At 41.1% G+C, this 26,527-nt stretch overlaps 1 protein-coding gene across 3 annotated transcripts in view; it reads left to right on the top strand.

The window, feature by feature from the left end:
• Window positions 1-876: 876 nt before the first annotated feature.
• The window catches only part of VWA8 (von Willebrand factor A domain containing 8), a 390,356-nt gene continuing 364,705 nt past the window's right edge, over window positions 877-26,527 (top strand). Inside the window, exons 1-2 of one of the 3 annotated variants that reach the window (XR_015137814.1) lie at window positions 877-1,216; window positions 20,768-20,845. Coding sequence is in view for 2 of the 3 variants with exons in the window: in XM_086328813.1 (XP_086184939.1) it covers window positions 1,072-1,216; window positions 20,768-20,845 (223 nt within the window). In the remaining variant the exon portion in view is untranslated. The remainder of the gene's footprint in view (window positions 1,217-20,767; window positions 20,846-26,527) is intronic. The other 2 variants (XM_086328813.1, XM_086328812.1) reach the window with 2 other exon arrangements.

Genomic DNA, 26,527 nt, shown 5'->3' with positions numbered 1-26,527 from the left:
CCTTGTCTGGAAAATCCCATGGACAGAGGAGCCTGGTGGGCTGCAGTCCATGGGGTCACAAAGAGTCGGGCAAGACTGAGCAACTAACACTAATAAAACATGCGGGGTGGGGGGAGGATTAGGCTTTCAGGTACTGATTGAATACACAGGTATGGTTACAACAAATCCAGATAGGTGTACCCACAATCTCCAGAAGACCTATGCAATTCTGGAAAGGTTTTGAAGCAGTGTACTGGAAAGCTATGGTTTTGCCAGTAGTCATGTATGGATGTGACAGTTGGACCATAAAGAAGGCTGAAGAATTGATGCTTTTGAAGGCGGTGCTGAAGACACTTGAGGGTCCCCTGGACTGCAAAGAGATCCGACCAGTCAATCCTAAACGAAATCAACCCTGAATACTCATTGAAAGGACTGACGCTGAAGCTGAAGCTCCAATACTTTGGCCACCTGATGCGAAGAGCAGGCTCATGAGAAAAGACCCCGATGCTAGGAAAGATTGAGGCCAGGAGGAGAGGGGACGACAGAGAATGAGATGGTTGGATGGCATCACCGACTGACTCAATGGACGTAAGTCTGAGCAAGCTCCTGGAGACGGTGAAGGACAGGGAGGCCTGGCGTGCTGCAGTCCATGGGGTCACAGGGAAAACGAAATACACGAAGACCGGGCCATTAACCAAGAAAGGGTGACACCATCAAAGGCTCCTCACACCCTTCAGCATCTCCTGAAGGCCCCGAGCACTGACGGGACAGTATGGAGCCGCCGGAGGCCTGTACGGGGAGTTCGGGGACGCGCCGCAGGTGAGTGCGAGGCGCGCCCCGGGGTCACTGCCGGCACGCGCTCCTCCCCGCCGGCCCCGGGCACGGCTCCAGGCGGCGAGGACCTGCAGCCCAGCGGGCCCAGGGCCGCCCGGGCCGCCCGGGCCGGCCGAGCCGGGCGCGCCGGGGGAAGGAGTTTCCGGCGGACTCCGCGCGCCGCCGCTTCCTGTCCCCCTCGTCGCGCCGCCTCACGCCGCCCGTCCCGGAGCGCCGCTCGCCCCGGATTCCCCGTCGTGGCGCTCGGCTACGACCCCCATGCAGTCGCGGCTCCTGCTCCTCGGGCCGCCTGGCGGCCCTCCGGCCGCGCGGCGCCTGCGGCTGCTCCTGCGGCAGGTGGTGCGGCGCCAGCCGCCACACTCGGATGCCAGGCTTGTGCACGCCGGGGCGGGGGCCGGCTCAGGTAACCCCGGGGCGCCCCGCGGCCGCGCTGTGCCCTACGCGCCTCCGCGCCCCCTCACTCCCCGCGGCTTCCTTGGGAAGGAGCGCGGCGCCGGGAGCTCTAGTCTCCGCCGCTTTCTGCTGGGTAGCGCGGGGCCAGGCGTTTGCAGTCTCTGAGCCTCCTTCTGTGATGTGAGGGGCCTGGCTTTAGGTTCCTGATGGTCTGAAATGATGCTTTTTCCTGACCCCAGTGGTTCCTTCACCATCCCACCCCGGGATTCTGACTTAGAATACTGTACACGCAGGGGTTCATGCAGCTGCCCTCAGAGGCTGCGGAAAGCTGGACCTGACCTTGCTCTCCAAGTCCCCAGGACCTGGATGGAAGTCAGTCCGTGCCACGTTCCAGCCAGGGCTGGCGGCCGCTGACAAGTGTACGTTCTCGCCAGAGATCCCCTTCGTTCTGTTTTAAACTTATCCGTGAGCCTTTCTGTCGAAGTTCTGCTTGGAAGTTTTCTTTTGTCCCAGTTCACGATGTCCTAGAACCCAAACCCCAACTTGATTTAGTTTAAACCCCTGAGGTCATGGAGACCTAGAAAGGAAAAGTGACTTCCTGCAGATCACACAGCTAACCCTTAGCAGTGAAAAGCGCGAGTCCTAATCACTGGACCACCAGCGAATTCCCTGCTCAGATTTCTAAGCAAAGTATTTCCTGGCTCTGCCGGGGCTGGTTTTAGGGACTCTGTGTTTGTGCTGGAGTTAGAGCCTTTGTGCTGGTTAAGGAAAGGGATGTATGTTGTTGCTTCACTTGAATGACAGAGTGATTCTAGGCAAGATATTCAGCGTCGTTGCTAAGAATAAGGGAGATTTTCTCTATGAAATTGCTGGTTTCTGTTTCTCTTGCACGCTACTCCCCCCACCCAGCAATAATTTTCCTTGTCAGAAATGAGGGAGATTAAGTCCTATCCATTTCATTCATTTCATTGAACAAATGCTTTTTTTTTTTCCTTTTTCCTGTACAGAGTTTTATTTCAGATTTTGCCCCTTTATCAATTATTATGTTTCTAGGGTGGTTTTTTTTTTTTTTTTTCATTCTTTGAGCTGTTTGCTTCTCCTTTGCCTTCAGTTCAGTTCAGTTCAGTTCAGTCGCTCAGTCGTGTCGGACTCTTTGTGACCCCATGAATCACAGCGCTCCAGGCCTTTGCCTTAGCAGAGGTCAAGGTACAAGTATAGCATAATCTATAACTCAAGCTTTAAAATGAATCAGCCTGGGTTGGGGCCCATTTCTGCGCTGTGTGTGTGTGTGTGTATGGGGATTTGAGAGTAGGTTTCCTAATTTTGTGTCCCAGTTTTCTTAACTGTAAAATGAGGATAAGGAAAGTATATTAGATAGGGTTGTTGTGAGGATTTAATTAGTTATTAGGATCCCTGACATATATTAATGTTCAAAGTTGGCTTCTTTATTATTTTTAACATTTTCAGCTATGTGAGATTTATTCTGTTTTCTTGGCTTTAGAAGAAGTGAAAACAGTTGCTTTTAGGTTTAAACTGTGAGAACTATCTAGGTAGGCTGTTGCCTGTGTGTGTGCTGAATTGCTAAGTCGTGTCTGACTCTTTTTGGCCCATGGACTGTAGCCCAGCAGGCTCCTCTGTCCATGGGATTTTCCAGGCAAGAATACTGGAGTGGGTTCCCATTTCGTCCTCCAGGGGGACCTTAGCAGGGTTAAATCATGTGAACTTTAAAAAATAATTGTTCTTTGTATATGAATAATTTGTGTTGATTATAAAAACATTCAGACATGTCCTCAAAATGTGTTATTATGTTGAGCAAATCAAAGTACAAGCTTTGCTGCAAATGTGAGACTCATGTACACATTACTCATGACATATTCACTACTTAGACTCAGTCACTTAGCATCATGACACAAAGAGTAAGTTATGTTAACCCCACTTGCCTTGCTACCACAAAGACTCTTAAGGTTGAACATATGAGGACTGAGGATAAATGTACCTGGAGACTCACCAGAGATCTGGACTCAAGTAAAAACAGGCAGCAAGCTCTGGGCTTCCCTAGGATGTAACACTGGCCATCAAGGTTGAAGTGTCCCCTTTTGAACCAGACATCACACATAGACAACTGTAAACCACAAATAGCAGTGTGCCGTAATGAATTACAGTTTAGATTGGCAAGATGTGCTCATCTGCACTCAGCCATGTGACTGGTAACTCATCTCTCTGCTAGTAATTGACATTGCTTCCTAGTAGTTTGGAAAAAGAACAACATGGTACATAAACAATAGATATAAATTATATACTATTTTTATCTCTCCTAGGCTGTATGTATGTCTTATTTATTTTTATATTCCTTTTTGTGCCTGTCAACTCGTTGTACCTAATAAGCATTCAGTGTCTTATTATGTTCCAGTTCATACAGAGAGGGAGCAGGAGTGACTGGAATTTGCTGTGTTGGCCTTTAAGATAGGAGCTTTATAAAGCCTCAGAAGCAGAGGGAAGAGAGGGTCATTTTGTTTAAAAAAAAAAAAAAATCCCAAACCCACCGCTTTTTATCCTTTGTCTAAACATCCATAATTTGTAAATTCTGCATATCTCTTAACACTTCAATTAGTTGCATTGTCTCTTGGTTTTAGAACAAAGAGGTTAACAAGGAGGTTAGCTGCTGCAGAGTTCTTTTGTTGTTGTTGTTTTGGCCAGCTAAGTTGCTTGTGGTATCTTAGTTCCCTGAGCTGTGGTTGAACTTGGGCCCTCGGGAGTGAGAGAACAGAGTCTTAACCACTGGACTGCCAGGGAATTCCCTGCAGAATTCCCTAAGAATTTTCAATAAAGATTATTGTAGTGTTTCCTCAGGAGGAGACAGATTAGTAGGATTCTCATGTCAAACAGGCACAGGTCTATCATGGATCAAGTGATAATATGGAAACATAACTCTGTAAATCCACTTTGACATGTTGAGCACCGTCCTTTTATACCATTATTATTAAAGGGTTTCACTACTTTATGACTTTTGTGTATAAGTTTTTTAATAGAAGTATTTAAAAATTCTGTATAAGAAATCTGTGTTCGTTGTAAGTAAAATACAGATAAGTCCTCTAAAATGGACTCTTTCCATGCAGATTCATGATTGTCTTTTTTTGTGTTAATGTTACCAGGTTTTGTAAAGTGAAGTGAAGTCACTCAGTCGTGTCTGACTCTTTGCGACCCCATGGACTGTAGTCTACCAGGCTCCTCAGTCCATGGAATTCTCCATGAATACTGGAGTGGGTTGCCATTTCCTTCTGCAGGGGATCTTCCTGACCCAGGGATCGAATCCTGGTCTCCTGCATTGTAGGCAGACGCTTTACCATCTGAGCTACCAGGGAAGCCCAGGTTTTGTAAAATAATATGTATATTATTATGTATATGAATACAAATTTCTTTTTAAAAAATTGAATCACATATGTTTTATAATTTATTCTCAGCTATTATTGTTAACATTAATATGGTGATAAATTTTGCTCTATATGGTTATTTTAAATAAGTATTAAATTCATGTATTTATCCATATAATTTTACCAGTTTCCCATTCTTAGACATTCAGGTTATCTATTTTTAATATATAAATGGTGTAATAAACATCCATCCGTATATATCTTTGTGATTTTAAGATTATATGCTTAGTTTATAATAGAATTAATGACTTTGGGGAAGGGAAGTGTAGAACCCCTGCTTCAATTCAGAAATATAGTGTAAAGGGAAAAACCTATATGTGTGTGTGCAAGTCTTAGCTCTCTATTTACTAGGCATTGAACTTTGGAGAAATTATTAACCACTTTGCACCTGAGGACAGTGAATTTTATGTATTAAAGAATTTAGCAATAAAATCCCAGGACAATTGTAAGCTAATAAATTGCTAGGAAAACAATTTATTTGGAACACAGAGACTAACCTGGAAACTGCTGATAAATTTGGTTTTCTCTTGGGTCTAAGTTTTGTATTGAAAAAAAAAAAAATGATGACACTTACATGGTTCTTAACTGAGGTAATTCCCCTTCCCGAGGGGGCATTCGGCAATGCCTGAATGCATTTTTTAGTTGTCCTCACCAAGAGAAAGGGAATGCTACTTGTATCTAATGGGTAGAAGCCCTTGAATCTGCTAAACATTCTACCATTCTACAGGACATCCCCTCACAATAAAGAATCATCTGGCCCAATAAATTAGTCTGTTGAGAAACCTTGCTGTTGAGAAACCTAGAACTAAGCCAACTTCTTTGGTTGGTTTAGTTCAAAGTTGCAGGTCATTGAATTGTGAGTCTGTGTCAGAGTCGAATGTCCTAAGGTGTGTATATTAATTAACTTGATTCATAGTCTACAATTTGGCAGGCAAGAAGCATTGCATCTCCCATTTTAGAAGAAGGGCTGCCCATGGATGTGCCTGAAATATGTATCTAAGAAAAGCATTTTTGAGATAGATAAAGATCTTGGCACTAGAACAGCTTTGAAATATCTGAAGACAATACCCCCAATTCTCCTGGGTTGGCCAAAAATTAAATAAAAACTATCAGTCATACAAAAAATGTAAAGACTTACTAGAAACTATCAAATAAACTTCTGGCAAAGCTATATACTACAACGTTTGTTGATTAAAAATTGAAGAAAGAGCAAAATCTTTTCGATATTCAGTCCACACTGATAGACACAAAGGAAAACAGAGGACAGAGGATAGAGGATATAATTGGTGAAATTCTCTATGGACAAAAGAGTAATTGACAAATCAAATCTTTACTATAAAATAGTACTTTAAATAAAAAAATTTAAAAATGCTCTATAAAACTTGATCAAGAAGTCCTTTTTGCTTAATTTTATCAAGCTAGTCACTTGATGAAAATTTATGACTGTTAGTATTATTTTGATTGGAATGTTTGTTCTCAGAATATCCTCAGGGTCAAAATGTCCTGTATCCCTCTCTGAGTATGTATCTTCTTTGTGAAATAGGAATAGTGACACTTGCCCCACCTGCCTTTACTATATAAAATTGGTTGCATTAGTTAGCAGTCATGAGGTTTTCAGTGACAGAAATATGTACAGAAAAATGTGTCATTGGTTCACACAGATGAGCAGTCCAGTGACTTCAGCCTTGGCTAGATGCAGGATGTCAGAATATCTTTAGGGCTTGGGCTCTCTGCCTTTCCCCTTGGTTCCGCCACTCTCTACTCTTCCTTTGCTGGATCTGATTTTTTGCTGTATTGGTTTCAGTGTCTGGCAGGCTTTCCTAAGGTGGTAGCAGTGATAGCCTTACTGACAGGCCTAGATTTTGACTGTCCTTACAGCTCACAATGTGAGAAGTTCAGTTCAGTTCAGTTGCTGAGTCGTGTCCAACTCTTTGCGACCCCATGAATCACAGTACACCAGGCCTCTCTGTCCATCACCAACTCCCGGAGTTCACTCAAACTCATGTCCATCGAGTCGGTGATGCCATCCAGTCATCTCATCCTCTGCCGTTCCCTTCTCCTCCTGCCCCCAATCCCTCCCAGCATCAGGGTCTTTTCCAATGAGTCAACTCTTCGCATGAGGTGGCCAAAGTACTGGAGTTTCAGCTTCAGCATCGGCCCTTCCAAAGAACACCCAGGACTGATCTCCTTTAGAATGGACTGGTTGGATCTCCTTGCAGTCCAAGGGACTCTCAAGAGTCTTCTCCAACACCACAGTTCAAAAACATCAATTCTTCGGCACTCAGCCTTCTTCACAGTCCAACTCTCACATCCATACATGACCACAGGAAAACCATAGCCTTGACTAGATGGACCTTTGTTGGTAAAGTAATGTCTCTGCTTTTCACTATGCTATCTAGGTTGGTCATAACTTTCCTTCCAAGGAGTAAGCGTCTTTTAATTTCATGGCTGCAGTCACCATCTGCAGTGATTTTGGAGCCCAAAAACATAAAGTCTGACACTGTTTCCACTGTTTCCCCATCTATTTCCCATGAAGTGATGGGACCGGATGCCATGATCTTCGTTTTCTGAATGTTGAGCTTTAAGCCAACTTTTTCACTCTCTTCTTTCACTTTCATCAAGAGGCTTTTTAGTTCCTCTTCAATTTGTGCCATAAGGGTTGTGTCATCTGCATATCTGAGGTGATTGATATTTCTCCTGACAATCTTAATTCCAGCTTGTGCTCCTTCCAGCCCAGCGTTTCTCATGATGTACTCTGCATATAAGTTAAATAAACAGGGTGACAATATACAGCCTTGACATACTCCTTTTTCTATTTGGAACCAGTCTGTTGTTCCATGTCCAGTTCTAACTGTTACTTCCTGACCTGCATTTAGGTTTCTCAAGAGGCAGGTCAGGTGGTCTGGTATTCCCATCTCTTTCAGAATTATCCACAGTTTATTGTGATCCACACAGTCAAAGTCTTGTGAGAAGAAGAGAGGACACCTTTGCTTGTGAGCTCCAACAAAAGTCCTGGTGAGAACTTTCACAGGCCAGCCTTGGATCATAGGCCCATCTGTAAAACAACCGCTGTGGTCAGAGAGTGGCATGTTCTGACAGGGATTAGGCAGGGTGCTCATTTCTGGGCATTTGGGTGGAGGGGTAAAGGTTGGGCTGAACTCTACCCGAAACAAATGGGGCTTATTCTCCACTGGAGAGAGGGAGTCTGTTGTCAAAAGAGGGAAGAATATTGGGCATGTAAAACAAAACAGCTGTCCACTAAAAGTTGAGTGAGTAATGTCCAAACATATTTGTCCAAGAGTAAGTGTAATGGAGAAGGAAACGGCAACCCACTCCAGGGTTCTTGCCTGGAGAACCCCATGGACAGAGGAGCCTGGCGGGCTACAGTCCATGGGGTTGCAAAGAGTCGGACACGACTGAAGTGACTCAGCACAAGTGTAATGTAAAAGATACTATTAATTGTTTTTGTGAATATAGAAATTATTTTCCTGTAAACTTTTGGGAAATCCCTTTACATTAGGATCATTACAAGTGATACAATCAGGCCTTGTTACTTTAAAAATGGCCTTAAATTTGATTTAGTTTGGAAGATTTTAACTATGAGATTGTTTTCAGAGTTTTTAATTTTCAGTCCATGTTTTTTCCATGTTTAAATAAAATACATAACTTAATTTATTGGTAGCAGTAGTTATGTGACAGTTTGTGTACTGTATGGAGATTTAGGTTAATCTGTTATGAGTTATGCGTGCTTATAGTTACAGTACACTTCAGTTGCTCAGTCGTGTCTGACTCTTTGCGACCCCATGGACTGTTACACTCCAGGCTTCCCTGTCCATCACCAACTCCCGAGCTTACTCAAACTCATGCCCATCGAGTCAGTGATGCCATCCAACTATCTCATCTTCTGTCGTCCCCTTCTCCTCCTGTCTTGAGTCTTTCCCAGCATCTGGGTCTTTTCCAATGAGTCAGTTCTCACTGAAAGCTCAGTGCTTACATTTTTGCATTATTTGTAATAATAAATGTAATAAATGTTAAGCAGCGTATTCTATAACAATTTGTATTTTCTGTTAACTCATTCTTAGTTATTTTAACAATTTCCATTATGAGTATTTTATTAACTCAAATCTTTATTAACAAATAATTGCACTTAACCAAAATGTTTTTGTGGTTTGTTTGAAGAGAGGCATGCATTGGTGTCTTTTGCTTGTGTTGTATTACCTGTTGTGTAAGTATCATCAATCTCTTTTAGATTAATACTTATAGTACTTCGCGTGTATGGATCCTTTACAAATAAATGACTTGATTTTTTTTTTACATTTTTTGCTCAGTTTATTATATTTTTAATTACTTGATTTCTGAGCACGATAGAAAATGGGCTATTCTCAAAGAATGCAGAAAACAGGGGGCTTGAAACAATACCTAATTAAGAAAAACAGTATTTGACTAAAAACTATTGGGTTGGCCATAAGTCCATTTGAGTTTTTCCATAAGACATTATGGAATAACCTGAAGGAACTTCTGGTCCAACCCAATATAATCATTCATTTACATATTCATTTATTGAATACCTGCTTGGTTTGAGGTATTATTTTTGGCACTGGGGATACAAAATAATTAAAACATAGACTTTGCTGATAAAATGCTATAGTCTTATAGACTGAACAGTGATCTTCAAATGTTCTTCTCACTTAGTTCTTAGGTTTTACAAATATATATCCCTATGTACATTTTTCGGAGAGGGCAGTGGCACCCCACTCCAGTACTCTTGCCTGGAAAATCCCATGGACAGAGGAGCCTGGTGGGCTGCAGTCCATGGGGTTGCTAGAGTCGGACACGACTGAGCAATTTCCCTTTCACTTTTCACTTTCATGCATTGGAGAAGGAAATGGCAACCCACTCCAGTGTTCTTGCCTGGAGAATCCCAGGGACGGGGGAGCCTGGTGGGCTGCCGTCTATGGGGTCGCACAGAGTTGGACATGACTGAAGCAACTTAGCAGCATGTACATTTTTAGGTTGATATCTAGAAATTTGCCTGATAAGTATAAATAGTTGAAGAGCATGTTGTCTCCATTGTATTGTAAATATTGACATTTAAAACCAAAAATTGTTACAACACTCTTTAAAATGTATTTTTAAAATGTGTAGTCTGAAAGAAAGAAAGCACAACCTAAAAGCTGAGAGTTTTATTTGGTGGATTTTCTGAGGACTTCAAGGCCAGGACACTGCATCGAAGATGACTTTGAGAGACTGCTCCAAAGAGTCAAGCTGGGGAGCCAGCATATGTAGGAGATTTTGCAATGAAGACCAGGTAGTTAGAACATCAAAAGAATACTGTTAATGAAGGAAGACCAGGTATCTGCAGTTAAGGAATGTAGTGCTTTTCTGTGTATGGGAGGGCGCAAAGTCAGGGCTCGCTCCTTTGAACCACGCTTCCGACAGCTGGGGCCGGTACCCTGTGCCTTCTCATCTCACGTCCCCTTAGAGTGCACTTTCAAGGGTGGCTGCAGCGGTGGGCAGCTTGCTTGCGCCCTGAGTCCCCTCAGGGCTCACTTTTGGGTGGGTGTAACGTGTGGATTGATGGCTGCAGCATTCTTTGTGTACTAATATGGCAGGCAGTATTTTAGTTCATGGTCTCTCCAGTCCAAAATATGACCAATGTTTGAGAGACACTTCACAACCAATTTTTGTCCCACATTGCTAGGAATGGTTATTCCTAGGTCAGGCAAAGGTTCTTCTTGATATACCACTCCAGGTGCTAATTTCTGGATTAGACCCCATTGATAATTTAAAATCCTCTGGATCCTCTGATTTACTAGTCTATTATGATCCAGAAAATGTTTTCTCTTGTTGCTTTTTCTCATATGTAGAATTACACTGTTACAATTATCCTATTTATTTTGAAAATTGTTAGTATGTAGAATTATAAATGTGATCTAATACCTCAAGATGTTTAGCCATTATCAATTTTTTTGCCTGGTTACACATTGGGTAATGTAAGAGATAAGAATCTTACAAAATAGGTAGGATATAAGTAATACAGCTAATAACATTGACAAATGTAGCAGGGAGACACAAAGAATGAAGAAAATGGAAACAGAGAACAAATTAAAATAATGATTAGTATGACTTGTTATTAGTATAACTAGTTATAATAGGTTGCAATAAACCATCAAGTCCACAGAAAGCTAGCCAGAGAAGCCAAATTCTGGAAGGATCAGGTAGAGAGAAAAAATGTTGTATCTTTGTTTACAAAGGTATCGTTCATCAGTTTCTTGTAGGCCATAGCATGAGAGGTAAGTTTTTTTTTCTGGGAAACAAATATTAAAAGCCAATATGTTTCTGAGAAAGTCATAAAGTTATAAATCATATTTATCTAAAGACTATCAGAAACTTGTATTTGTTAAAAAGTCCTTTTTATGAGTCTTCTTGACTCCTTTTGTTGAACTATCAGTGTGAACTAATGATTGTCTATAAAGGACAAAAGTTAGACTGGCATGGTTAGAGATTTGAGTACAATGCAGTTGGCAAGAAACGGATATTTCTGTGACATGAAGCATTTTAAGAGAACCACGTGGTGCTAGTATTACCTGCCTGCCAGTGCAAGAGACTTAAGAGACCGGGGCTTGATCCCTGGGCTGGGAAGGTCCCCTGGAGGAGGGCATGGCAACCCGCTCCAGTTCTCTTACCTGGAGAATCCCATGGACCGAGGAGCCTCATGGGCTACAGCCCATAGAGTCGCACACAGTTGGACACAACTGAAGTGACTTAGCACACACACAGAATTATGACTGATAACATTATATCAGGGCATATATCAGATTTTAGGAATTCCATATAAATTTTGGAATATCTATATTAATGAAATTCACCTATACATTATAACCTGAAGTTCATCTCCAGTCACTTGACAATGTTTCTCAAGTAATTCAACATACCAAATAAGCCTAATTAGTTTAACAGTCCTCTTTGAGGTGTTGCAGTGTTCCTTTGAAGAGTTGTTTTCAGTGCTCAGTTGTAAGTCATGTCCAACTCTTTGTGACCCCATGGATTTTAGCCCACCAGGCTCAGACTTTGTCTGTGAGATTTCCTAGGCAAGAATACTGGAGTGGGTTGCCATTGCCTTCTTCATTTGAAGAGTTAGCTGGAAGCTAAAAGAACTTGTTAGATTTTCATATTTGGGAAGTTTGTTAACAATATCAAAAAGGTTTTAAAACACAACAGGGAGGGAGGGGATATGTATACATATAGCTGGTTCATGTTGTACAGCAGAAACTAACGTAATATTATAAAGCAATTATACTCCAGTTTAAAAACAAGAACAAACACAATAGTATCATAGGTCATATGAATTGATATTTATTTAACCAAAGTCACAAATGATTTCAGAAAACAAATACAGATCACTTAAGGGCGCGGGAACTGACACAGTCTGTTATGAAAGGCAGACATACATGTATGGGGAGATGCAGAGTCTGGGCTCATTGAGCTCATTGCTTTGATATGCATCTCAGATAACTGGGGCCAGTATCCTGTGCTTTCTGATCAAAGGCAAAGAAAACTGCTTTCTTAAAAGACAGAGAAAATTAAATCTAGTCTTTTACCAGCTTACTTTTAACAACGAGATTCACTTAATTAACTTTAATCTAAATCTAGCCAATCCTGACCATCCACAAACCTTCCATCACTGTCTGTATCTGTCTTTGTCTAGTTTGTCCCTTAGTCTTTCCATCCAGAAACAACCAGCTCCAAGATAAACTTACTTTCTTTTCTCTTAATATCATGCAGTTCCATTTTTAATACCTTGTTTTCTGAAAAACACACATTCCACTTTCCTACTATATACTGAAATGTTTCCTTTATTATTTCTGTTAGCTTTAATTACATGTTTAAATTAGAATCCTCAACTCTTAAAAACCTTAATTTCTAGTGAAAACTAAGAAGTAAGCAATTATGAACTGTCTTTTACGTTAGCTTTCTGTAGATGGGTGAACATAAATACTAGGGATAATTTCTAAAAACCTTTCCTTTTTTATAGAGAACATCTCAGGGTGGCACCAAACATATTCATTAATAGTCCTAAATAACTTTAGTTTCTCTGTTAAGTAATTGATAAATCTTATTTTATTTGAGAATGACTTAGTTATTTAATAAACTTCCGTCACTTAATTTAGCATAGCTCTAAATTCAAGTTGCCAAATATCTGGAGAGATTATTCTTAAGTAGACATTCCTTAAATATAATTATTCCTTAAAAGTTCTTCCAAAAACTATCTAATTTGCATTGAATTCACTTATAAATATTTAATTATACCAAGTTATTTTTCATACTCGGAGAAGGCAATGGCAGCCCACTCCAGTACTCTTGCCTGGAATAGATATTAACAAGTTTTATTTAACTTCCATTCACCTTGGTACAATAAGTATTGTACCTAATGTTGGTCACTCTAAAGACATGTCTATATTAATTAGCTCAACAAACTTAAACTAACCTTAAGACCAGATATTAACTTAATATTAAATATTTTCAATTAACATGAACCTGAAAGTCATTTTGATCAGTTTCTTTCTGTGTAGAAATATTTAGTTTGTAAGCATTTACTTTTGAGTCAATTAAATAGAGCTCTTATAAATTTAATTTTGATATTTTCTAGAGATAGAGATATCTCATATATATAATGTGTACAGAGATATATGAATAGACAAAACTAGAGAGCTCATGGCTTCACTTAAACTTAGAAATGAATCAGGTATTACAGTATAAACTTACTAGTTTGTAAATAACACTTGAGATGAATTAAATTGGGTTGCTTAGATGACTGAGACTTTACTATTTGTGGAAAAGAGGTTTAAAGATTTGTGTTTGTCTTTGATAAAGATTCTAAGAAGTCTATGAATTAGATTTTCAGTTGAGGGAGGCTTTCCAGTGGTTTGAATTTAAAATTACCACCTTTGTAATTTTTTTCCCTTGGCTTCAGATTTTGCCTGACTGAGCTAATTAGACTCAATCTCAGGTCACTGTGGGCTGTATTTATGTTTCTAATTTGCAGAGATTTGCAGGACAAAGACAGTTGTTTTTAATTACCCAAAGAACTGTCACCTCTGCTGCTGCGAAGTCTCTTCAGTCGTGTCTGACTCTGTGCGACCCCTTAGACGGCAACCCACCAGGCTCCGCCGTCCCTGGGATTCTCCAGGCAAGAACACTGGAGTGGGTTGCCATTTCCTTTTCCAATGCATGAAAGTGAAAAGTGAAAGTGAAGTCGCTCAGTCGTGTCCGACTCTTAGCGACCCCATGGACTTCAGCCCACCAGGTTCCTCCGTCCATGGGATTTTCCAGGCAAGAGCACTGGAGTGGGGTGCCCTCGCCTTCTCCAGTTTGTCACCTCAGTGATGTTAAAAGATTGATTTGCCCCTATATATATATATATATTTATATGTATTTTATTATATAATTATATATATAATATTTGAAAGTTGCTTTTCTATATCAGAGATTTCTAACTAAAATTTAAGAGTTCTATGTTCTAGAATTTTAGAGTTTAGTCTATCATGCCTTCAAAAACTCATATAAAGCATTCAACAAAGAGCCTCTTTCTAAGTTCATAAGTTAAACCCAGAGCAAAATCACTGTTTTTATTTTTATTAGTCCTTGAATATTAGTTCCCACTTTTTTCTCCATTGTATGGTTCAGGTAACCCTATTGATTTCCTTTAATATATTTAATTAGTATTTCTTGACGAGCAAATCTATATGTTTTGTCTTATAATACCACACAGGGAAATATTCCTCAGTGAAACATGTCTGTCTCAGAATTAAAGAAAACAGATGTAGCCATCTTATATAAAACCAATGAAAATATATCAATTCTTATATACTTTATCTCAGTTCTATCTTTTATATCTTTAGCTTTCACTAGAATCCAATCAGCAAGTTTTGATCTTACAGAAGGAGTTCTAGAAGTTTTTCTTTTTATTCCCTGTCTATTTAATCTATTTTGTTTTTAAAGGCTCTGGGATCCCCATAGAGGGGGTTGAGCCATGAAACTCAGGCCCTTTTGTTAATGTTGATTAACTGGCCTAATTGTTGCCCAGGTAATTGTTGGTCAGGTATCTCAGTGGAATTTTTTTTCCAGCCCCTTAAACATAAACTTAAAAAATCTGGAGTAAATAGAGTGGACTTGTTTGGCTTTTAATGTTGGGGACCACATGGGGGTCCCTTCCGGTCCACTTAACCTTAGGTAGTGTAATATCAAAACCTTGTGTTTTAATCCCATAAGTGTCCATTTTATTTATTGCATTTTGAATAACCATTTAAAGATTTCTTTAACTATTTGGAATAAGTCTTTTTAAGATTTCTACCTGGTTGGAAAAAGTATCCAGACTTTCCTTACAGTTTTTTTTCCTGTTAACATTAATTATTCTCATGTTTTTATTAGCATCTGTAAGACCCATTGAGGGGAAGCAAAGACCACAAATAAAACTTCCCAAACTGTTTTTTTCTTACTTGTTTTAAACTAAGGAAGTTCTGAGGATAGCCATTACATATATTTCCTTTTTCCCATCTTTAATTTAATTTTTATAGATACCAGTAAAACAGCCGTTTATAATGACAGCTCTGTAAAAACTTACTAATTTAGAAGCTTCTCTAAAGGATTCATTATTTGGCTATTAATGAGATATATACTAACAGTGATTCCAACTAATAAGATGTAAGAGGCTTCCCTGTAAGAGAACGGGGAGGATGTCACCTAAATAAAATTCTTAAAGTTTACTTCCCCAATTAGTATGAGGTCAAGTTTTCAAAATACACACACATACACAAACAAAACTCCCTAAGAAGATCAGGCAGAACATTTATTGATACATCTCAAAGACACAGGAAGAGAAATGCAAGTCCCCTCTACAAAGATTTTAAGGTCAGAATTCTGAAAAGATATTTTTTATCAAGCCAAATTTTTAACCTAGCTGCATGCACGCGCGCGCGCACACACACACACACACACACACACGCACACACACACCCCAGTTTGGTCATGTAAGGTTAAGATCTTTTTTTAGTATAATTTAGGTACTTCAAGTGTGATCTGGCTGGAGTATTAGTTGGAGGCTGGTTTCCAATTATCCTTTAAATATTTCAAGTCATTCTCCTCCCCAAGCTCTCAACTCAGACCTCTGGATTTCTTTTACTGAGCTAATTCCAGACTCCCCTATCTTCCAGTTAGGGATGTCTCAGTGTTTTTCAACAGGGCTCCCCTAATACCTTTAGATTAGGGGGGGTCACTCCCTAATATCTTTAAGCTGGAGAGGCGAGTACCTGTTAGATGCTGCCAAATGAAACTCAGAGTCATCAGCCATTAACAGGAGATCCTGGAGCCAGGAGAGACCCAGATTCATCTGGACTCTGTAGAGGTGGATGGGCACAAGAGGCCTCTGTTCTGTCAGCGTTCTGGATCCCCAGAGAGTTTAGGCAAAGGAGAGAAGTATGCCCTGCTTGGTTGACAAAACTGTTGTCTAAAAAAAGTGCACAGCCTAGAAGTTGAGAGTTACGTCTTATTTAGCAGACTTTCTGAGGACTTCAAACCCAGGACATAGCATCTCAAGAGACTGCTCCAAAGAGGCAATGAGGGGGAGTCAGAGTATGTAGGAGATTTTGCAGTAAAGATCAGCTACTCAGAACACATCAAAAGATCACTGTTAATGAAAGAAAAAAAAAAAAACCAAAAAACAGATAACCCAAGTTAAGGAATTTAATGCTTTTCTATGGATCAGTTCAGTTCAGTTTAGTTGCTCAGTCATGTCCGACTCTTTGCGATCCCATGGACTGCAGCACACCAGGCTTCCCTGTCCGTCACCAACTCCCGGAGCTTGCTCAAACTCATGTCCATTGAGTAGGTGATGCCATCCAACCATCTCATCCTCTGTTGAAGGAGATTCCCGCCTTCAATCTTTCCCAGCATCAAGGTCTTAGCCAATGAGTCAGTTCTTCACATCAGGTGGCCAAAGGATTGGAGTTTCAGCTTCAGCATCAGTCCTTCCAATGAATATTCAGGACTGATTTCCTTTAGGATGGACTGGTTGGATCTCCTTGCAGTCCAAGGGACTCTCAAGAGTCTTCTCTAGCATCACAGTTCGAAGGCATTAGTTTTTCGGTGCTCAACCTTTTATATTGTCCAGCTCTCACATCCATACATGACTACTGGAAAAACCATAGCTTTGACTAGACGGACCTTTGTCAGTAAAGTAACGTCTCTGAGATGAAAAGCATCATTTTCTCAGGTAGATCTGGTAGAGCTGGTTGTAGATGGCTGGACAACACATACAGAGAACATAGAGTTCTGTTCTTCTCATGTTAAATTTGAGGTGTGTCTGGAATTTTGAAGTGTCCAAAAGGCTACTGAGAGGTGTGGAACTCAGGAGAGAGATCTCAGCCAAAGTAGACACATAAGACTTTAATTGTACAGAGGTCAAAGTGGGGCCATTGGTATGAATTAGATGATTCAGCAAAGTGTAGCATGGTAACAGCAGTTAGCCAAGAACATTGGCATTTGAGGCAGGAAGGACAAATGCCCCCACCCCGTGAGTGTCGTTTTCCTCTATGCCGCAGCAGGCATGCTAATTGATCACTGTCCTGTTTGTTTATTAGTTAATAATAATCATTATTAGTTGTTGGGCTGGCTGCGTTTTTGCCGCTGTGAGAGCTTTTCTCCAGTTGTGGTGAGCAGGGCCCCTCTCTAGTTGTGGTGCGCGGGCTTCCCATTGCAGTGGACCCACTTGTTGCGGAGCACAAGCTGTAGGGTGCTTGGGCTTCGGGAGTTGCAGTTCCCAGGCTCCAGAGCACAGGCTCAGTAGTCGTGGTGCATGGGCGTAGTTGCTCCATGGTATGTGGGGTCTTCCTGGACCGGAGAGCAAACCTGTTTCTCCTTCATTGGCAGGTGGATTCTTTACCTTTGAGCCAACCAGGGAAGCCCACTACACTGTTTCTTAATGAGTCCAGTTTCCATTGTGAATTCTTCTTTGGGGTTTTTGGAAGCCTGTTACTTGATTCCCAAATGTTATCTTTTTGTTATGAGGTTCTAGTTTAATTCCATTTTGATCAGAAAGTATACTTTGTATGATTTCAGTCCTTTGAAATTTATTAAGACTTGCATTATGGTGCAGCCAGAGATCTAGTTTGGTGACTGTTGGCGTGTGTATTTACAGAGAATTCTGCCATTGTTGGGTGTAGTGTTCTATAAGGGTGATTTAGGGTGAGTGGTTTATAATGTTTTCAGGTCTTTGCTTCTACACTTGGTCTTAGCCAAAAGGTCAGGAAGGGATCATCTCTACTTCTATATTCTTCTTTTTTTCCCCTCCTCTTCCATCACTTGTGAGAGAGACGTATTAAGATATGATTTTAAAGCTGTCTCCTGTCACCTTTCAGACCTGTCATTTTGCTTCGTGTTTACTCCCTGGTCGCCCCTTGCCGGGCACCACCTTGGATTTGCCGTGTTTGTCGTCTGACTGCGCTCGCCCCCTCCATGCGCTCGCCCCCCACTCCGTGCGCTCGCCCCCCCCCCCCCTCCGTGCGCTCGCCCCCCACTCCGTGCGCTCGCCCTTGCGCCTGCAGGCCCGGTGGCGGTAATGCCTTTCTGTTCTTGCTAGTCCCAGGGCACTGCTCCATCTTTGTTGGTTTTCCCAGACTCTGCCCACACCTTCATAAATGCTTCCTTAATTATTCTCTCCTCAGTTTGAATGAACTATCAGTTTCTTGCTGGGGCCGTGATTGATAATGGATGTATTTAGGAAAAGCACTTCAGTCAGTAGGAAAATCCAGCACAAAAGCCTAAAATGCATACATGTCTGACATGCTGAAGGAACAGTGAGAGACCTTGCGGCTGAGTAGGAGAGAGGAGGACGCTAGTAGGAGATGACTGGAGAAGGGAAGTGGGGAGCCGGATCAGAAATAGCCTTCTGGCCATTGCAGAGATGGGGGTTGAGAAGAGGACTGGCATCACTGCATTCCTGTGTTCTTGTGATCACTGTGGGTGCTCTGTTGAGCATTAACTGTAGAGTGCGAGCATTGAGACTGGAGATGTGTAAGGAGGTGAGAGAACGCTGTTTAAAGGAGAAACTGGATTGAAGTCGTAAACCCCTAACTGGCTTGGGTCGGCACTGTGGTGGTGGAGGATGGCGGGAGAAGTGGGCAGTACTACATATATATATATATTTTTTTTTTTTAATTAATTAATTAAGTTTTGGCTGCCTGGGTTCTCATTGCTGTGCGTGGGCTTTCTCTAGTTGTGGTGAGAGTGGGCTACTCTGGTTTTGGCGAGTGGGCTTCTCATTGAGGTGGCTTCTCTTGTGGCAGAGCTCACGCTCTAGAGCATAGGCTCAGTAGCTGTGGTGCTTAAGCTTAATTTCCCCTGAGGTGTGTGGCACCTTCTGAGACCAGGGATCGAACCCCTGTCCCCTGCATTGGCATGTGGATTCTTAACCACTAGATCACCAGGGAAGCCCAATACTACATGTACTGACAGAGTCAGTACTGTTTTCTGGTGGGTGTGGGAGAGAGCAGTTAAGACGGGCTGTAAGATTTCTGGTCTGAGAAACTGGAAGCATTAAGTTGCCATTAGCTGAATTGGGGGATACTGTGGGTGGAGCACGCACAGATCAGAAGTTCAGTTTTGCATATGCCAACTGGCAGGTGACTGTTAGGCATCTCAGAGACTGTTGTTGCCCATGCTTTGAGTTCTGTGGTCTAGATTACAGGTATAAATTTGGGAGCAAGCAATATATTGCACTTAAAGGCACAAGACCAGGTGAGCTCATCAAGAAGCGATTATAGATAGAAAAGAGGCCAGAATGGGGCCTCCACACCCAATAAGAAGTTGAAGAGCAGAAGAAGGAAAGGCAAAGAAAGCTTGAGTCATAATGAGGTAGGAGGAGGAGCAAGGAGGTGAGGGGGCAAGGAGGAGGGAGAGGGGAGAGGGAAAGAGAGAGAGAAGCGGCAGTTGGGGGGCGTTACGGGGGTGGGGGCTGGTGGTTGGGGGAGGCTGTCCATGCTGGGGTGGGGAGGGTGTCCCTGCCTGGCCAGCATGCTTGCAGGCAGGGTCCCGGCTCTACCCTGGAAGTCGGTGGTTCGCGCTTCCAGCTCTGTGTACACAGGCAGTCAGACTCTGACTAATGACGTAGGCTGGGTCGATTCAGTTTTCCTGCCTGTGAGGTTGAGTCATGACGGAGTTAGGAAAACTGCAAGAACAGTTTACTTAGGACAGTGTGCTTTTTATTAGAAGATGCCTCTGAAGACTTGAAAGATGAAGAGTCATGACTTTCGCTTCTTAAGATAGTGTTTTTTAAACTCTGCTACAGGTTTGAGACATATCAAAATAAAAGGGGAGAAAGTTGTCCCCTGCCCATGGTGTTCCACAGTGAAGCTGGTGGTGCTGGGGCTGGTCTCTCAGTGAGTTGCTCCTGGGATGTGTCTTGGACTGCGCATCCTGTGGCCTTTCCTGGCATACTGTGGGCTAGTTCAGAGCCTAGGTCTCTTCATGGTGTTGTGTTTTTGGTTCCTGTGAGCTACTTCACAGAACTGCAGTAACAAAACCCACAATGTCCTTGTACTGAGCTAGTTTGACATGGAGTTTCTGTTACAGCAATTCTATGAAATAGCTCACAGATGCCTTGGGTGACTTAGAGTCAAGATTAAATGAAATAGTGTAAATACACGAGTCTTTAACAGTATTTTGGCTTTCCTTGTGGCTCAGTGATAAAGAATCTGCCTGCCAATTCAGGAGAAATAAGTTTGATCCTTGATTCAGGAAGATCCCCTGGAGAAGGAAATGGCAACCCACTCTAGTATTCTTGCCTGGAAATCCCATGGACAGAAGAGCCTGGCAGGCTACAGTCCATGGCGTCACAAAGAGTTGGACACGACTGAAGCGACTTAGCACGCATGCATGTGTAACTTATACTGTAGATGCCAGTTTCACATCACAGGGCCTGACGTGGACAGGTGAGGCTGTGGTCGCCTGACACTCATATCTGTGATACACCCATCCCTGTCTGTAGTCAGGAGCATCAGGATTGCAAAAGGCATAGGGTGTTGCTTTCTTAACTTGTTTCTTATGATGATTGTGTTTCTGTATTCTCTTTTTAGGTGATACAGTTAATATTGGAGATGTATCCTACAAGTTGAAAAATCCTAAGAACCCAGAACTTGTGCCACAAAACTACAGTAAGAAATAATCATTTATTTATGAATTTTTCACTTTGTATCACTTCATCCATGAAATGTTTTAGTAGAATCTTTGTCTACATCTTGCTATTTCTGTTTGAATTGGGATAAAATTTAGACTTAATAAGATTCACAGATCTTAGGTGTTCGTTTTGATTAGTTTGACAGTTTTGTAAATGTGTGTGGGCACCAACATTGCTCTCCTCACCCTGAACAGTCTCTTGTGCCCCTTCCCTCTACCCGGCTCTGGAAGCCATTGCTCTCGCTTCTGCTGTGGCAGATTAGTTTTGCCTATTCTTCAGCTTTCTGTAAATAGAATCCTATAGTTAAGGTATAGTTTTTGTGTCTGTGTGTTTCTCTGTGTGTTTGGTTTCTTTCCGTCAAGATAATATTTGTGAGATTCATCCATATTCCTGTACCTATCAGCTTGCTTTTCATTGCTGAGTAATTTTCCATTGTATAATTATATATCATAATTTATTTGTTCTGTTGATGGACATTTGGATGGTTTCCATTTTTGGACTCTTATGAATGAGGTACTGTGAACATTTCTGTACAGGGCTTGTGGTCACAAGTTTTCACTTATCTTAAACAAATAACTAGGAGTTGATGTGTCATAGGGTAGATACCTGTTTAACTGTACTCAGCACTGCCACACAGTTCTCCAAAGCAGTTGGACTGTTTTGCCCTTTGACCAACAGCAATGTTCCCCATCCTTGCCAACACTGGTATTTCTAGTCTTTTTGGTTTTACTCATTCTACTAGGTATGAAATGGTAACTCATCATGGTTTTTGTTTTATAACAGCTTTATTGAAATGTAGTTAATAAACCACAAAATTTACCTTTTTAAAGTGTGCCACTCAGTGGTTTTAGAATATTTCCAAAATTGTGCGACCATGCCCCTATGTAAGTTGAGAACATTTTTTAAGTCAACAAGAAACCTCACATCCATTCATGGTTACCCCGTTTCCTCCTCCTCCACTTCCCCTCGCTGCCCCTCTAGCCTTTGGCAGTCATTAATACACTTTCTGTTTCTGTGGATTTGCTTGTTCTGACATTTCATATAGATGGGATCATCTGACATGTATTCTTTGTGTTTGGCTTATTTCACTTCTCGTGTTTTCAGGGTGCATCCGTGTTGTAGCATGTATCAGTGCTTCATTCCTTTTTACGGCTAGATAATGTTTCATTGTATGGATATATCACTCTGTGTTTTATTCATTCATCAGCTTGGGAATATTATGAATAATACTGCTATGAATGTTCATATACAAGTTTTGTATGGACGTATGTTTTCAGTTTTCTTGGGTATATACCTGCTCCTGCTGCTGCTGCTGCTAAGTCTCTTCAGTCGTGTCCGACTCTGTGTGACCCCATAGACAGCAGCCCACCAGGCTCCCCCGTCCCTGGGATTCTCCAGGCAAGAACACTGGAGTGGGTTGCCATTTTCTTCTCCAGTGCATGAAAGTGAAAGTGAAGTCGCTCAGTCGTGTCCGACTCTTTGTGACCCCATGGACTGCAGCCTACCAGGCTCCTCTGCCCGTGGGATTTTCCAGGCAAGAGTACTGGAGTGGGGTGCCATTGCCTTCTCTGGGTATATACCTAGGAGTAGAATTACTAGGTGATACGATAACTCTATGTTTAACATTTTCAGGAATTATCAAACTTTTTCCAAAGAGGTGGTACCATTTTACCTTCCCACCAGCAATGTATGAGGATTCTAGTTTCTTCGTATCTTCACCAATACTTGTTATTGTCTTTTTTAGGGTAGCCATTTTCATGAGTATGAAATGGTATTTTATTATTGTTTTGATTTGCATTTCTCTAATGACCTACCATCATTTCTTTGCTCAAAATCATGTCAATTCTCTTCTCAAAATCCCTTAAACGGGCTCCTTAGGAACAAAGGCCTTTACGTTTTATGATCCAGTTTTAGCCTTATTTCCTGTGACTGTCCTTCCCCTAGTCTATGTTCCAGTCATTGGGCACAATATAATTTTTTGTTCACTCTTCAGATTCTTTCAGTAGACCATGTGCTTCTTAAGGGAGAAGATCTCACTTTCATCCAATACACAGTTCCCTTGACTCTGCCTCCTAAAAGGCTCTGCGCTCCGTCCCCTCCACTCTGTTGTGCTTTTCCTTTACTGTATATATATATATTTTTTTTTGAGTTATTTTCCTCAAAAAATAGTACCCTAGTGGTAACTCTAGGGATTAAAATTAGCAGTTTAACTTAAAACAAACCTGTTCAGATTAATACTAACTTAATTTCAATAGTATATAAAAACTTTGCTCCAATATAGCTGTTCCCTTCTACTTCTTTTGTATTGTTATTGTCATACAAATTATATCTTTGTATGTTAAAAGTCTTGCTGCACAATTAAAAAAACATTTATTTATTTACTTGGCTGCGTTGGGTGTTAGTTGTACCACGTGGGCTTCTCTCTAGCTGCGGCTCTTGGACTTAGTAGCCCCGCAGCAAGTGGGATCTTGTTCCCGACCAGGGTTTGAATCCGCGTCCTCTGCATTGAAAGGCAAATTCTTAACCCCTGGACCACTAGGGAAGTCCCTTTGCACAGGCTTCTCGTTGCAGTGGCTTCTCTTGTTGCGGAGCATCGGCTCTAGGCGCGCAGGCTTCGGTCGTTGCAGCACGTGGGCTCGGTAGCTACGGCTGGCAGGCTCTCGAGCACGGACTCAGTAGTGACTGTGGCGCCCGGGCTCAGTTGCTCCGCGGCAGTGGGATCTTCCCGGACCAGGGGTTGAACCTGTGTCCCCTGTGTTGACAGGTGGATTCTTATCCATTGTACCCCCAGGGAAGTTCCGCCTTTTCTTCTTTTAACAACTAAGATGCCACAGTCCCCTGTCTGGGGTCTGCTGACGTACTCTGTTGTAATCAAAGTACTTATCCATTTTGAGGATCTTCTTATTTGAGAGAATTAATAAGGTCATCTGTATCAGCTTCAGGAACTCAAGGGATCCTAGCAATAATATCAGTTTTTAAAACTTAGAAGCCTATTCTTTGAAAGTATTCTCATATTTTACAAATAACTGAAGGGCTGGCTGAGACCAAGTCCCAAAGTGTAAAAGGTATCTGTTTCTAAATATAGCAAAACTCCCATAAATTGTCACCAAAATCCCCCAGAAAAACAAAGAAAAGCCCTCCACATTTTCTGGCTTACATACTTTCAATTTTTATTATTGTTTGTATGCATCTCTTATGTAATCAAAAGTTTTCATTTCTTTTGTGTTTTGTTACTAGTAGCTTACCCTTTGAAATTTATCAGAGGAGAGTTTATACTGTAAGCAATCGGGTGGTCTATGCCTGCTACCCATTCATCATTGTTTCTCCCATATATCAAGCTGACCATATATCAAGCATATGTTTTACCTGGTAGTAAATTGCTACATCGCTCTATTAGTCTTATGAGAAACTGTGCCATTTATACAAAAAAGATGGTTGGGAGTTTGGCTGTCTTGAAATAGGAAAAGTGGCCAAGCTAATTTGACCACACTCTCATGCATTCACATAGGCATTTTGTGGTTGCTACATATTTAGATAGATATATTGTATTGTATAATATAACATGTTTTTATGCATCTATTTACTGTATTATGTTCACATATTGTATTCTTTGAAGTTTTTCTTCCTCTCTCAAGGACTATTTCCAGAATGGGAAAATTATAGTTCTTTGGCTTCATTCTTGCTATAACATGACTGATAAGTCATTATGGGTTTTGATTATGAGAGGACTTTGATGGATTTTTTTTCTCCTCTGGACTTATTTTTAAAAATATGTTAAAGTACTTTGGAGAGGATGTTTTGATGAGGTTTGGTGCTTCATTGAAGTACCAAAAGGTACTAAAGGTACCAAAAAGTGTCCCTTTCCTTCTTGTATCTATGCTTCATTTTAGCTTTTTGCCTTTTGGATATTCAGTATTTTGAAATGAAACATAAAATGATAGACTTGTTCAGGAGAGGAACTTTAGCAATTATTGTCCTCTCTGGAATTCATTTCACAGCCAGGAAAGTAGGACCTGGAAGAGGTAAGAAGACTAATTAATTAGTAGCAAAACCCAGATTTCCATACTTCTGTTTGATTTTCCTTTTAGTCTGCCATGGTGTCTCTGGCTGCTTTCTTTAGAGTAAGTCCTGGGATGCTAGAAAACTCTTTTGGAATTTAGAAGTGTGAAGGATTGTTGAAAAATATTGAAATAGTTGAAGCATGGTATCAACTATCTTAACATTATTTTTCAGAGCATTGAAAATCACTGTTGTATTCTAGTAATGAAATAAAAGTCACAGTATTGAACTATGATCCCTGATATTATTATTTAACATCTATTTAATGGAATGGTAGAAATACTGCTAATTGGGAGAAACTATAGTCTGGAGATATTCTTAAGTAGAAGTCTAAAATTCAGTTAAAAACCACACAAAAGCAATAATGTCAAAATGAAATTTCTTAATTCGTTGACCATTTGATTGAGGTAATGAGTGCTTAATATTTTGTAGTCATTGTCAGCTTCTCATTTGAACTGTTGTCTGCTTTCATAGCACTGGACACAGCAATACATCTTTTTAGCTCCAGTATCTGGCCCAGTGCCTGGCACATAATAGACAGCAGTTGGACTGTTCTTTAGTTTTTTTTATTATCTAGGTCTTGTCACCTCCTGCCTTGACCATTATAACTTCCACTTGTCATCTTAGTCCCTAGTCTCTCACCTGCAAGTGTTAAAGTGGATAATTGAAGCCTTTCTGGCCTTTCTGTATAAAAACCAAATCTCAAGGCTTAGCTGAAATTGGCCACTGCTGAAAAGGGGTTTCTTCATGTATTTGTGCTTGAAGTTAAACTATATTGTATCAAAGCTAGTATTTCTTCCAGGATTTGACTTATGAAGTAGTGCTCCAGGGTAGCAGGTTTTCAATAGATAACTTTAAACCTGACCTCAGTTATATTTCTGCTTCCTTACATAATCTTGTTGCAGTCAGTGAACCAATTATATGTGAGGTCAGTTGAGGTTTACTGGACACACTGAACTCTTATCTAAGCAATTAGGCCCATAAAGATTTACTGCAAGAATTACAATATTGTGCTTTTAAAATGGTGAGTTTGGGCCTCATTAACAGGATAAGATTTTTTAGTGTCTATGTGGGGAAACCTTTGTCTTTAGTTTGCAAGTAATTTTAAGCGGTTTGAGAGATTCACCAGTGTTACAGAATAGCATGGGGAACCTATGTCACCTTTGTGTCAGGATAGATAGTTGCAGCTACTTGTCAGTTTTAATGACTTAGTGACAGAGGTTACACGAAAGCCTCCAGGGAAGTGTTACCTAAGATTCCCTGACTTAGTAATCAGTGCTTGAGAAACAGTCTGAGAACCTAAGCCTCCAATCCTTATGATTTGCCTTATTTTTACTATTGTCCTAATTGCTTCTCGTTATATGAGAATTTACTTTGGGAAAAGGATTTCGTTTGAGATTTCTTTAGATACATTTTTAAGAATAGCACTCTCAAAAGGATGAGCCCCCTCAACTTTTAAAGCTCTTAAACATGCCCTGAAGTCTCCTCTAGAGTCTCTGAGCGCTCAAGAATTGATGCTTTTGAACTGTGGTGTTGGAGAAGACTCTTGAGAGTCCCTTGGACTGCAAGGAGATCCAACCAGTCCATTCTGAAGGAGATC

Source organism: Bos grunniens, chromosome 12, assembly GCF_055505025.1.
Source record: "Bos grunniens cultivar Pamir isolate PY7600 chromosome 12, Bosgru_T2T1.0, whole genome shotgun sequence".
NCBI lineage: Eukaryota > Metazoa > Chordata > Mammalia > Artiodactyla > Bovidae > Bos > Bos grunniens.
Note: the sequence above shows the minus strand (reverse complement) of the source record. Positions and strands in the feature narration are given on the sequence as shown.